Here is an 11,820-nt window from a genome sequence, read left to right as displayed (position 1 = left end):
CCCCTCTCTAGGGGTGAGGGGGGGTTGGTTAGTTGGTGGTTGTTTGGGGATGGACATTTATTTCAGTTGTGCTCTTCAGGACACACACACACACGCATATGTATAATATTGGTGGATGGGGAGGAGGGGTGTTTTTCTCTACCTTAACCAAGTCCCCACTATCCCCTTCGGAGATTAACGTGGTGGTGGGGTTGTGAGGTGGGGTGGAGTTCCCTCAAACTCCTATCCCCTCCTCACCTTGACGTCCCCCCACCCCCAGGATGAATGATAAATGACCTTGGCTAGGGCTGGAGAATGGATGCTGCCTCAGTGTGCGCGCCTGGACTTGGGTGGGTGGGGTGGGGTGGGGGGAGCAGGGGAAGAAGGGCAGGTGAAGGATGGAGGGAAGGGGAGTGAAGAATGGACATACTGGGGAGACAGAAATGGAGAGCAGCCAGGTGTTGGGGGCATGGATGGCGGGGGCTGGCGGCAGTTGCTCCAGGGTTGGGGGAAGGGTTGTTGAGTGAAGGTGGGCACTTGTCTAGCAGCAGGACCAAGGGTGGAGGAGGTGCTCAGAGCAGGGATTTAGTCAGTTTTGGGGGCTTTCCCCTTATTCCGGAGCTGAGGCAAGATGGGGTGTGGGGGGTCCCTGCAAATGCTGATAGGGGCGGTCTCTAAGTCTGTGCGTTCGGAGGTCTCTCCCTGCGTCCCCCTCTCTGCCTCTCCGTATTCCTCGGTGTGCATTCTCAGCTGACACCCTCATTTTTATCCCTCAGAACTGTGGGTGCTCCCATCTTCCTAACCCTGGGTAGGATGTGGGGAGGGGAGGCACAGCCTTGATGGTCCTGGGTGGGGGCTGAGGTTCAATGACCCCGCTGTCATGGGGAAGGGGTGCTCCCGCACCTCCCACATTCTACCCCTGCCCCCGCGGACGTTTTGATAAGTGATTGCTTTTTAATGACCTTGTCACCTGAGCTAGGAAGGCCTGGGGATCTGGGTGGCCCCCAAAGTCAGGGGCTTTGACTGGGAGGAGGGTGGGGGGTTCTGGACCCTCCTCTGATCCCGGGCTGGATGAACTGTTCTGAAAGGAAGCATTTGCTCTGGAGTCCCCTGCCTGTCTCCACCCTCTGCAGAAAATCTTCTGGGCACATTTTTTCCTGTCAGGTGAAGTCAGCCAGCCTAGGACCTTGTAACCCTGAACCTTGTCTCCTTTAACCTCCACCTCTCCAAATCTTGTCTCTCTCCCCCAGGCTTAGCCACCCTGTGCTGTTTTTGGGGCTAAAAATAGCACCACTTCCTCACCAGCTCAAAGAATTTGTCTTCTTTCTCTCTCTCCTGACCTCTTGGGCTTGCTGGCCCTGAGGGAGCTGACTGTTGAGCCCTCATATCCTGCTGCGGTTGTGGAAGGCTTCTCTGCCCTACATGCCCCTCTCAGGGGGAAATAGGGTCAACAAACATAGAGTATGGCTCCTGGCGGGTCCTGCCTCCTTCAGGGCTGGAGGGCAGATCCTGGTTAGGAAAGAGAGGAAAGCTAGCAAATTGCCATGCACTGAGGGGATTCCACAGTTCCAGCGCTTTCATGGGGGATGGTTGGGCCCTGAACAATGAAGAAAAGGTGACATAGGGGTCACTGCTTCTGGTCACTGTGGTCCACTGCTTACATCTGTCCTGAGGGGGTAAGGCCCTGCTTGCCAGTGCTTCTCTCTGAACCACACAGCATTGCTTACCCTCTTCTACCAGCATGTGTGTGTGTGTGTGTGTGTGTGTGTGTGTGACATTTAATGAAGGCTCTGGATGGGTGGGAGCACCGGAGATTTTTGGGGGGATGATTTCTGATCAGAATCTAGGCCTGCTTCCTCTCCTCCTATGAAGGAAGGGGGGCTATCCCATGCCTTCCTCTGGAGAACGTCTTTTTTGGGGGAACACCCAAACCCCCTTTATTCTACATCCACCTCCTACGCAATGCGGTGTTTGTGGACTCCTTCTTCCTTGACTCCTGGAGGAGGAGAGGAAAGGATTAAGGGGGATTAGGAAGGGAGGCCCTGAAGGGATGGGATGCAACTGTAGGCCTTAGAACCTCACGTTGAAAATGCATTTGACAGTCATTTCCATTCTCACCTCCATCCGTGGAAAGGGGACCCATCTATGACATTCTACAGCAAGGTGGCAGTGGACAGTCATCACCTCTTTCTTAGCTTTCCATCTTTCCTCCACTTTACTTGGGTTCCAGGTCCCCCTTTTCTGGGTCTTCCCTTGTTTTTCTGGTGGTAGTTAATGTGGGCCCAGCTGCTGGAATTAGTTGAAACATAGACAGGGGGTCTTGGGACTCTGTTTGCAAGGATGCTGGGCAACAGCATCTAAGTATGACCCCGCTGTTGTCCCTTGCTGCTTCTTGCTTCTTTCCCACTTTTCAACATCATAGGAAGGAAGAAAACTAACATAGAGCATGTACTGTGAGATTACATTCTCACATGAACTCCAAGAAACAGTCTCCCAATGTAATTATCCCCAATTAAAATATATGGACTCTGAGGCTTAGGGAGGTTAACTAGCCTGACCGAGATCAGTTAGTAAGCGGCAGAGTTGGAATTTCAACTTAGGTCATCCCTAATGGTCATGTGCTTTGCCCTGAACCAGCATTCTCCTTGCCAGTGTCCCTTCCTGCTGCTCACTGTAAACAGCATCCAAGACGGCTTTCATTTGGGGACCTTATGAGGTAGTATAGGGCATTTCACTATATTACTATCACCACAAAAATAAGAGTTAATATTTATTCATCATTTTTAAGTGCCAGCTGACTTATGTTAAGGAGCACAGATATATCATTCAACCCTTACTTTCCCCTTTTAAAATAAGAAGAAACTGAGGCTTGGTCCCTTAGCTAGCATTTGCCAAAACAGGAAGTCAAACTAATGTCTTTGTGACTCTGGAAGCTGAGCTTTTACCCATTAGACTATGTTGAGAGAAAATCCCTCCTTGTTGAAGCCTGTAAACATGGGACCTGAAGGAAGGATCGTGGAAGCCCCTGCCTTCAGATGCCATCAGTGGAGGGAAGGCCACAGGTTGGAGGGCTTGTCCTCTTACACATCCTTCTCAACTCCATCCCCAGTAAGAAACCCAGGCAAGACTAAAGAAGGGAATTCTGGTTTCTCATATTTCCTGTTCAGTTCCTTGCAGATTGGTGATAAAGCAAGGGCTGGGCTGGGCTCGGGGGTTAGGAGAAGGGCTCAGAGTAGGTGACTGTGACTTTGGAGCAAATTCCATAGGCCAGGCCTCGAAGGTCAAAGTAAGGGGACTTCTATGTGAGTGACCCGGTTAGCCCAGATAGCCATCCCTTTTTAGTGTGTGGATGGGAGCCTAAAGTGAGAAGACCATCTCTGCACCACATGGTCCAGATGGGGCTCTGGGTTGAGAAGCTTTATATTGGCCTTCTTCACCACCTTAGGACTCACAACTTCCTTTTGCTATCTGTTATTTTTTCTAGGTCTCCAGAGGCTTGTGGAAGAGAAGTAGGCGACCTTTCCTGAGTTATCCTGGCTTAGCCTCCCAATCTGGCTCCCCTTCCCCTTCCCATTCCCCTGCTCCTCCTGTCCCTTCGCCATCCACCCAACTGAACTGGGTATAGGTCAAAGCTCCTCTCCTTCCTTTTCTGTCCTAGGCACTCATTGGCTAGGACCCGTTTGCTCTTTTTTTGTGTGCCCAAAGATACTGGAACACAATTCATCTAAGTAACTGTGGGGAGGGGTTTTTTGACTCTACACGTCCTTGAGCAAAAAGCTGAAAAAGAAGCAGGAAGTGGGGAAGACCCGGTGAAGTGCCTCAGAGCCCCATCATGGAAGAGGGCTTCCGAGACCGGGCAGCTTTCATCCGTGGGGCCAAAGACATTGCTAAGGAAGTCAAGAAGCATGCGACCAAGAAGGTGGTGAAGGGCCTGGACAGAGTCCAGGACGAATATTCCCGAAGATCCTACTCCCGCTTTGAGGAAGAGGATGATGATGACGACTTCCCTGCCCCCAGTGATAGCTATTACCGAGGAGAAGGGACCCAGGATGAGGAGGAAGGCGGTGCGTCCAGTGATGCTACTGAGGGCCATGACGAGGATGATGAGATCTACGAAGGGGAATATCAGGGCATCCCCCGGGCAGAGTCTGGGGGCAAAGGCGAGCGGATGGCAGATGGGGCACCCCTGGCTGGAGTAAGGGGGGGCTTGAGCGATGGGGAGGGTCCCCCTGGGGGCCGGGGGGAGGCACAACGACGGAAAGAACGAGAAGAACTGGCCCAACAGTATGAAGCCATCCTACGGGAGTGTGGCCACGGCCGCTTCCAGTGGACACTGTATTTTGTGCTTGGTCTGGCGCTGATGGCTGATGGTGTGGAGGTCTTTGTGGTGGGCTTCGTGCTGCCCAGCGCTGAGAAAGACATGTGCCTGTCTGACTCCAACAAAGGCATGCTAGGTAAGACATGGGGGGCTCCAGCCCTATCCCCTCAAACTCTGGAAACCTCCTTGCTCCTGGAAATTGCTCTGTCCTTACCACTGGGTTCCCTAGGACCCTGCACCCAAGATGTTCCCGGAGGGCTCAGGGCTCCTCTGCACACTCTTCCCTCACACACTCCCTCTTCTTGGCCTTGGGTCAGAGTGAAGTTGAATGTGAAACAGGGACTTGCAGGAGGGCAGTTGGACTGTGGTTGGGTGGTGGTGGTCTGCTTTATTCTGCAGGAGGTGGCTGTGGTAGGATGGTCCTTACCATTTAATGTTTCTTCATAGCTTTCCCTCTGGTTGTCTTATTCCATTTCACTGATTAGGAAACAAGAAGCCAGTATCCAAACTCCTTGGTATAAATGGGGAGAGTCAGTTTGGGGTGGTTGGGGGAGGCGGAGGGTCCTGGATCTTCTGCCAGAGAAGCTGTTTAGACTTTCTCTCACTCAGACAGGAGTTTCCAGGGGACAGAATGTGCTGTTTGATGACCTTTCCTGACAGGGACTCTGAGGAGGAAACCCCTAGACTCACAGAGAAAGAATCAAGGCCTTACTCTGCCACCAAATTGCCATGGGGTCTTGGACAGGTCTCTTCTTCCTGGGGCTTGGTTTGGGCATGAGAAAATGCAAAGTTTGGAGTAGATGATTTTAAAGATTAATTCCAGCTTTGGTTTTATGAAGGAAGTGAAAAACAGGAGAATTTTTGGACCAGAAATATTGAGACTGGGAGGAGTAAAGCATGGATTTTGTGTGGGGGACTTCCTGGGAAGATGAAAAGAATTGGAGCCCCTTTCCCCAGGAACAAATGAGAGCTCTCTTGCTGCTTTGAGGGATCAAAGCAGGGAGAATAGAGAGGACCCTAGGATGGTCTGGGATCCTAGGCACACCCATTCCTCCTTCAAAGTGAGCCAGGGGTAAGGGTGTCACTGTGTGTATGTGTGTGTGTGTTTGTGTGTGTGTGTGTGTGTGTCTCACAGTGAGAAATGAGACAGACCAAAGACAGTGGAGAGTTGTAGGTTCTCCCATATCTTCATTCCTGCCTTTGAATGCCTGGCCTGCAGAGATGACCTTCTATCTTTGCTCACACCATTCATTTTCTCTCACTTGCTCTAATCTCTGGGTAGACTTAGCTTCTAGAAGTTCTTCACATCCTTCAGCTCCCTCAGTGCTCATCTCCTGGGAGAATTGAGGTGTGTCTTCTCACGCCCCCTCTGGCTCTGTTTTCCTCCTCCTTCCAGGCCTCATCGTCTACCTGGGCATGATGGTGGGAGCCTTCCTCTGGGGAGGTCTGGCTGACCGGCTGGGTCGGAGGCAATGTCTGCTCATCTCGCTCTCAGTCAACAGTGTCTTCGCCTTCTTCTCATCTTTTGTCCAGGGTTACGGCACTTTCCTCTTCTGCCGCCTCCTTTCTGGGGTTGGGTGAGTGTCCACTTCCTAAGCCCCTTGAGGGCAGTACTGTGCCTTGGTCACTGTTGCATCTTTAGGGCCCAGCACAGTGCCAGGCACACCAAATGCACCTTAAATCTGTGTGAGTTGAATGGATGAATGAGTTCCTTTCTCCCCCAACCATCTTCAGGCCAGCTCCTCCTTGCCCAGGACCTGTCTACTACCGTCCAGAATGCTGTTCCATGTCGGCCCACTCCTGAGTCCTCCATCCCACTTCTAGTTCCATTTTTGAGCCTGCCTCCACGAAGAGGCCTGCTGGGCCTCAGCCCCACCCCTGGACTCCTGCGGACCCAGAGTTACCGCCTACCAGAGTCTACACATTTCCTGCATTCCACAACCAACCTTGCCAACACCCACACCTGCCAGAACCCTGATGCTTTGCCCACACTGTCCCTTCACTTTTGCAAGCATGGCAGGCACGTTTACTCTGCCTCAACTCCAAGCTCCTTTCTGGCCTTTCCTACAACATCTGCCCTTGGAGGCTTTTGGCTTGTCTTTTTTCTCTGGAGATTTATTCTCTTTTCTGCAATTACCTTCCCTCCCTTCCAACTCTGTAAGTCATTTTCAAGATTTAAGATTTGCTCTTTCCTTTTCCCGGAGACTCGCTTGCCTGTTTCCCATGGTCCCAAGGATGGGTGCTTGATGGCTGGCCCACAGGGGAGCTCTACAAGCTTTATGTGTGAGATGGAGTCTCTTCAAAAGCCTGGAAGACAAAAGGGGCTTGGGGTCCAGAGCAGTGGGGCAGGGGATCAGGACTATGGCCATTTGCTAATGCCGAATTCTTGAAATGTGCTCCAGGATTGGAGGGTCCATCCCCATTGTCTTCTCCTATTTCTCCGAGTTTCTGGCCCAGGAGAAAAGAGGGGAGCATCTGAGCTGGCTCTGCATGTTTTGGATGATTGGTGGTGTGTACGCAGCTGCTATGGCCTGGGCCATCATCCCCCACTATGGTGAGCAGCCCCCCGGAATCCACCCCAGGTTATCTCCCTCCTTCCTCTTCTGTGCTCCCAGTGGTGGATTCCCTTAGCCTCTGGCCTCTCTGCTGATGCTGTCACTCTCTCCCTGCCAGGGTGGAGTTTCCAGATGGGTTCTGCCTACCAGTTCCACAGCTGGAGGGTCTTCGTCCTCGTCTGCGCCTTTCCTTCTGTGTTTGCCATTGGGGCTCTGACCACGCAGCCTGAAAGTCCCCGTTTCTTCCTAGAGGTGATGGAGCTGAGCTGTGTGGGGTGGGGTGGGGTGCAGGCTGTGGAGTGTGGAGAGCAGCAGGGGCTCCTGTGTTCAAACACCCACTGGAGTTTGATTTGATCCTGTTCGGCTGCCTGCCTTCCTCACAGAGTCCATTCTCTGGGGGACTTTATCTTGCATCCTTTGCCTTGGAATGTATCCCTGAGGGGTTCTTGGGTGGAGAAACCAGGGGACCTCTTCACCCTTGGATGACTTAAGATTTTGCAGGGAAGGGCCTTGGCCCTAGCCTGCATTTACAGCTCGAGACATTCCCCCCGCTACACCTTTCCCTCCTAATCCCAGCAGGATTAGGTCTTTGGCTACATGCTTGCCCATCATTTCCCTTACCTTTGGTTGCCTGTGCTTGCCTTTTTCCCCTGGACAACACTCCCCACCCCCAACCTGCAGCTCTTGCCCAAGTCTGATTGTCTTGCTATACCTCAGCTTGGGGCTCTTTCAGAGTGGGCAATGCATGCTCATAGGTCAGGGCTTGGTGGTGGGATTGAGGGCCGGGAACCGTTTAGTGTCCCGTGACTACAGAAGCCAGGTGGGAGGGAGGGGATCTATAACTCTGGGTCAGGTAGGGGCTGACCTGGATGTGGGGACTGTGTCTTTGGCTCTAGAATGGGAAGCATGATGAGGCCTGGATGGTGCTGAAGCAGGTCCATGATACCAACATGCGAGCCAAGGGACATCCTGAGCGAGTGTTCTCAGTAAGCCACAGCCCTCCCGACTCAGACCTCCATGCCCTGCAGCCCCAGCCCCTACCTGGCCCCTCTCTGAGTACCCCTGACCTCAGCCCACTCTACCATAAGGAGATTTTCAGGGTATCATATCCACCCCCTGCTTCCCATTTTGCTAATGCAGGGGAAACTGAGGCACCCGGTGGAGGTTGGGAAACACAGAATGTGTGACTGCCCACCCCTTCTCTTGACCCCAGGTAACCCACATTAAGACAATCCATCAGGAGGATGAATTGATTGAGATCCAGTCGGACACAGGGACCTGGTACCAGCGCTGGGGGGTCCGGGCCTTGAGCCTAGGGGGGCAGGTAATGGCGGACAGGGTGGTAGACAGAAGGGAGTGGGGGAAGTGGAGAAGAAGGCAGGACTGAAGTCCATGTGTGTGGGTGATGGGTGAGCTGAAGGGAGGTGGGAGGGCAGAAAAGTGGGGATCTATGGGTGCTAGAACTTAGTATAGCCAAGGTCTAACTTTGTCTGGTCCCTGTAGGTTTGGGGGAATTTTCTCTCCTGTTTTGGTCCTGAATATCGGCGCATCACTCTGATGATGATGGGTGTGTGGTTCACCATGTCATTCAGGTGAGAAGATGGGTGGGCTGGGTGGTATGTGGTGGTTGTGGTGGTGTGTGAGCTGGGTGAGAGGTGGGGAGAATGGAGATGCAGGGGACAAGCGACGAGGGAAGGTGCCATGCAGACCTCCTCTGCTCCTGCAGCCAGCTCCTCTACTTTGCTAGTTCACTCAACAAACTTGTACTGTAGGCTGACCAGGATTCAGTTTCTACTCTGTGCTGGGATGAAACAGACGTGGTCCCAGGTCCTCCTGGAGTTTACGTTTTGGTCAAGAAGCGGGACAAAACTTGCTGTGAAGCAGGGTGATGAGAGAAGGGTGGGGAAAGGGTGATGGGAGGACTTGGGCTGGGGTGGGGACCTAAGTCCTAAAGGGTGAATGGGAGTCAGACAGGGAGTAGGGGTGGCTGGGGTGGAGAAGAGTGTTTTTGGCAGAGGGAAAAGCAAATGCTTGGGAGGCAAGAAAAAGTTTAGTAGCTGCTGTGCAAGACCCTGAAGTCCGCAGGAGCAGAGCAACTGGTGAAGGGAGGAGCAGGGAGAAGTTGGTGAGGCTGGAGAGTAGCAAGGTCCTAACAGAAGTTGACTCCATTTCTCCCTCATTCTGGAGAGGATACACATTTCCATTTTCTCCTCCGCCTGATTCCAATCTCTGAGCCCCGTCTGGAGCCCTGTTGTCTGTTTCCATTGTCCTTGACTCTTCAGCTACTATGGCCTGACCGTCTGGTTTCCTGACATGATCCGCCATCTCCAGGCAGTGGACTACGCATCTCGCACCAAAGTGTTCCCCGGGGAGCGCGTGGAGCATGTGACTTTTAACTTCACTTTGGAGAATCAGATCCACCGAGGGGGGCAGTACTTCAATGACAAGTATGTGGGGACCTTTGAACTTCACTTCCTCCCTGTTCCTGCTACCTCTTGTCTTTTTTATGAGTCTAGGGGTTCAAGACAAGACATTTGGGGGCAAACACTTGTGGTTTCTCCTCAATGCCCAGCTTCCCATTCATTCACTAAAGAGTGAGTCTTGGAGGGGGCATGAGGATGAGGGGGGAATGTCTTCATCATCCTGGCCTTACAGGTTCATTGGGCTGCGTCTGAAGTCAGTGTCCTTTGAGGATTCCCTGTTTGAAGAGTGTTATTTCGAGGATGTCACGTCTAGCAACACGTTTTTCCGCAACTGCACATTCATCAACACTGTGTTCTATAACACTGGTAAGGCGGGGTGGCTGGTGGGTGTCAGACCAAAGGGTTGGGTGGACCTTGATGAGAAGGAGCCTTTTTCATTCACTATCTTGGTGTTCTCAAGCTGAGATCCCTGGACCCCTGTAGGAAGGTGGTAGAGGGGCCTGACAGCTACCACTAATAATTTTGAAAATCTAATGGATGTTGGACATTTTCGTGTAATAGAATATCTGACAAAAACATCAAGTTTATTTGCCTTTGGCTGAAATTATATCTCAGTGAGGCAAAATTAATGCACCTTTGAAGAAGGTAAAATCATCCAAAATAGCGTTCTTGGGAAAAATAAAAACAATAAAAGGGGTATTTGGTGGGGATCATTGCATGAATCCACTTTTTTGATAGTGATTCTCAAACTTTAGTATATGCACATGAAATGCTGGTTTTGTGAGCTAGACTGAAGTTTCCCACCTCATACTGGGTGAGCTTTTCCCATCTTGCAGGAAAACAACAATGGATAGGACATTTTATTTTAAATGTTTTTCTCAGAAAAATTTCCTAAGTCCACAGCATTGCTACTGCTTATAGTCAGCTAGCGTGGACAGAAAGAATGAATAAGCAGCTAAGACTATTAATGGGAGAACTTGGACAAAGTCACACTGTTGAACAGATGATGGTCATTTTCTGCTCTAAAGATCCCTAGTTCCCATGGTGATATTATTTGATGTTTTGCAATTAGCACTGTGAATAATTTTGAGAGCCCCTCCTACTAACTTCCATACATGCAGAGCCCTGAGCCATAAGCCGTAGCAGCCTCCCTCTCCCATCTGCTATGACTGTCTGCTTATCTTGACCTTTGCCCACAGACCTGTTTGAGTACAAGTTTGTGAACAGCCGTCTGGTAAACAGCACATTCCTGCACAACAAGGAGGGCTGCCCTCTAGACGTGACAGGGACGGGCGAAGGTGCCTACATGGTATACTTTGTGAGCTTCCTGGGGACACTGGCAGTGCTTCCTGGGAATATCGTGTCTGCCCTGCTCATGGACAAGATCGGCAGGCTCAGAATGCTTGGTAAGGGGGAGAGGCTGAGTCAGATCTGATAGCAGGGGCCAGGGGCTGCGGGAGGCAGGCAACAGGCTTCTCACCTTCGGCTGTGGAAGAGATTGGTCAGAGAGTTCCTCTCTCTCATGTTTTCTGTTTAGGGGGTGCGGCAGGATGGGGTGGGGACTGGCACAGAAGCTTCTCTGGGGGTAAAGGAGGTAAGCAGAATTGCAAGTGGTTAGGGCACAGGCTTTGAGGTTATGAGTTTTGAATCTCAGCTCCACCACCTATCTCTGGCCTCTGGCAAGTTACCTCTATAAGCCTGGTTGCTTCCTCTGCAAAATGGAGGTGATAATAGTACCTGTGTCGTAGGGTTGATGTGCTAGATCAATGCATATAAAGCATCAATTGGCTTGGCCCATGGCTGGCATTGAATAAATGATGGTTACTGATATTACTAATAAACAATTATAAGGGAGGTTGAGGAGGAGTGAAAAGCCTTCCTTTTGGATACCTTGGGAACAAGTCTCATCCTGGGCTATCTGAAAGCCAGCTGATGGGACAGGGCGGGCTGTGGGTAGGTTTCACCGTGGCCAGGCTCATGCTGCTCTCTCCTCTCCTGGCTCCATCCAGCTGGCTCCAGCGTGATGTCCTGTGTCTCCTGCTTCTTCCTGTCTTTTGGGAACAGCGAGTCAGCCATGATCGCTCTGCTCTGCCTTTTTGGTGGGGTCAGCATTGCATCCTGGAATGCGCTGGACGTGTTGACTGTTGAACTCTACCCCTCAGACAAGAGGTAGTTGGAATGTGGTGGGGGCAGGGCAGTGGATTCAGGGGAGGGGTGGGGTGAGGAAGGAGGGCTGAATGGGAAGAGCATCCTTAGGGGTGAGAGAAGATACATTTCCATTTTCTCCTCTAAAATCTGGTAGGTTTGGCTGGGCGCAGTGACTCACGCCTGTCTGTAATCCCAGTGCTTTGAGATGCCGAGGCAGGCGAATCACCTGAGGTCAGGAGTTTGATACCAGCCTGGCCAACATGGTGAAACCTTGTCTGTACTAAAAATACAAAAAGTTAGCCGGGTACCTGTAATCCCAGCTACTCGGGAGGCTGAGGCAGGAGAATGGCGTGAACCCGGGAGGCGGAGCTTGCAGTGAGCGGAAGATCGCGCCACC

General features: G+C 51.8%; 1 protein-coding gene across 1 annotated transcript in view; it reads left to right on the top strand.

The window, feature by feature from the left end:
• The window catches only part of SV2A (synaptic vesicle glycoprotein 2A), a 14,028-nt gene continuing 2,208 nt past the window's right edge, over positions 1–11,820 (top strand). The window contains exons 1-12 of the mRNA XM_011937755.1: positions 1–13; positions 3,464–4,433; positions 5,694–5,874; positions 6,700–6,851; positions 6,971–7,104; positions 7,749–7,838; positions 8,066–8,176; positions 8,356–8,444; positions 9,135–9,299; positions 9,508–9,641; positions 10,475–10,681; positions 11,285–11,444. Of these exons, the coding sequence (XP_011793145.1) occupies positions 3,812–4,433; positions 5,694–5,874; positions 6,700–6,851; positions 6,971–7,104; positions 7,749–7,838; positions 8,066–8,176; positions 8,356–8,444; positions 9,135–9,299; positions 9,508–9,641; positions 10,475–10,681; positions 11,285–11,444 (2,045 nt within the window). The 5' untranslated portion in view covers positions 1–13; positions 3,464–3,811. The remainder of the gene's footprint in view (positions 14–3,463; positions 4,434–5,693; positions 5,875–6,699; positions 6,852–6,970; positions 7,105–7,748; positions 7,839–8,065; positions 8,177–8,355; positions 8,445–9,134; positions 9,300–9,507; positions 9,642–10,474; positions 10,682–11,284; positions 11,445–11,820) is intronic.

The sequence above is a fragment of the Colobus angolensis genome, unplaced genomic scaffold (genome assembly GCF_000951035.1).
Source record: "Colobus angolensis palliatus isolate OR3802 unplaced genomic scaffold, Cang.pa_1.0 Scaffold169, whole genome shotgun sequence".
NCBI classification, from domain to species: Eukaryota; Metazoa; Chordata; class Mammalia; order Primates; family Cercopithecidae; genus Colobus; species Colobus angolensis.
The sequence above is the reverse complement of the archived record's forward strand: the minus strand, read 5'-3'. Positions and strand labels throughout refer to the sequence as shown.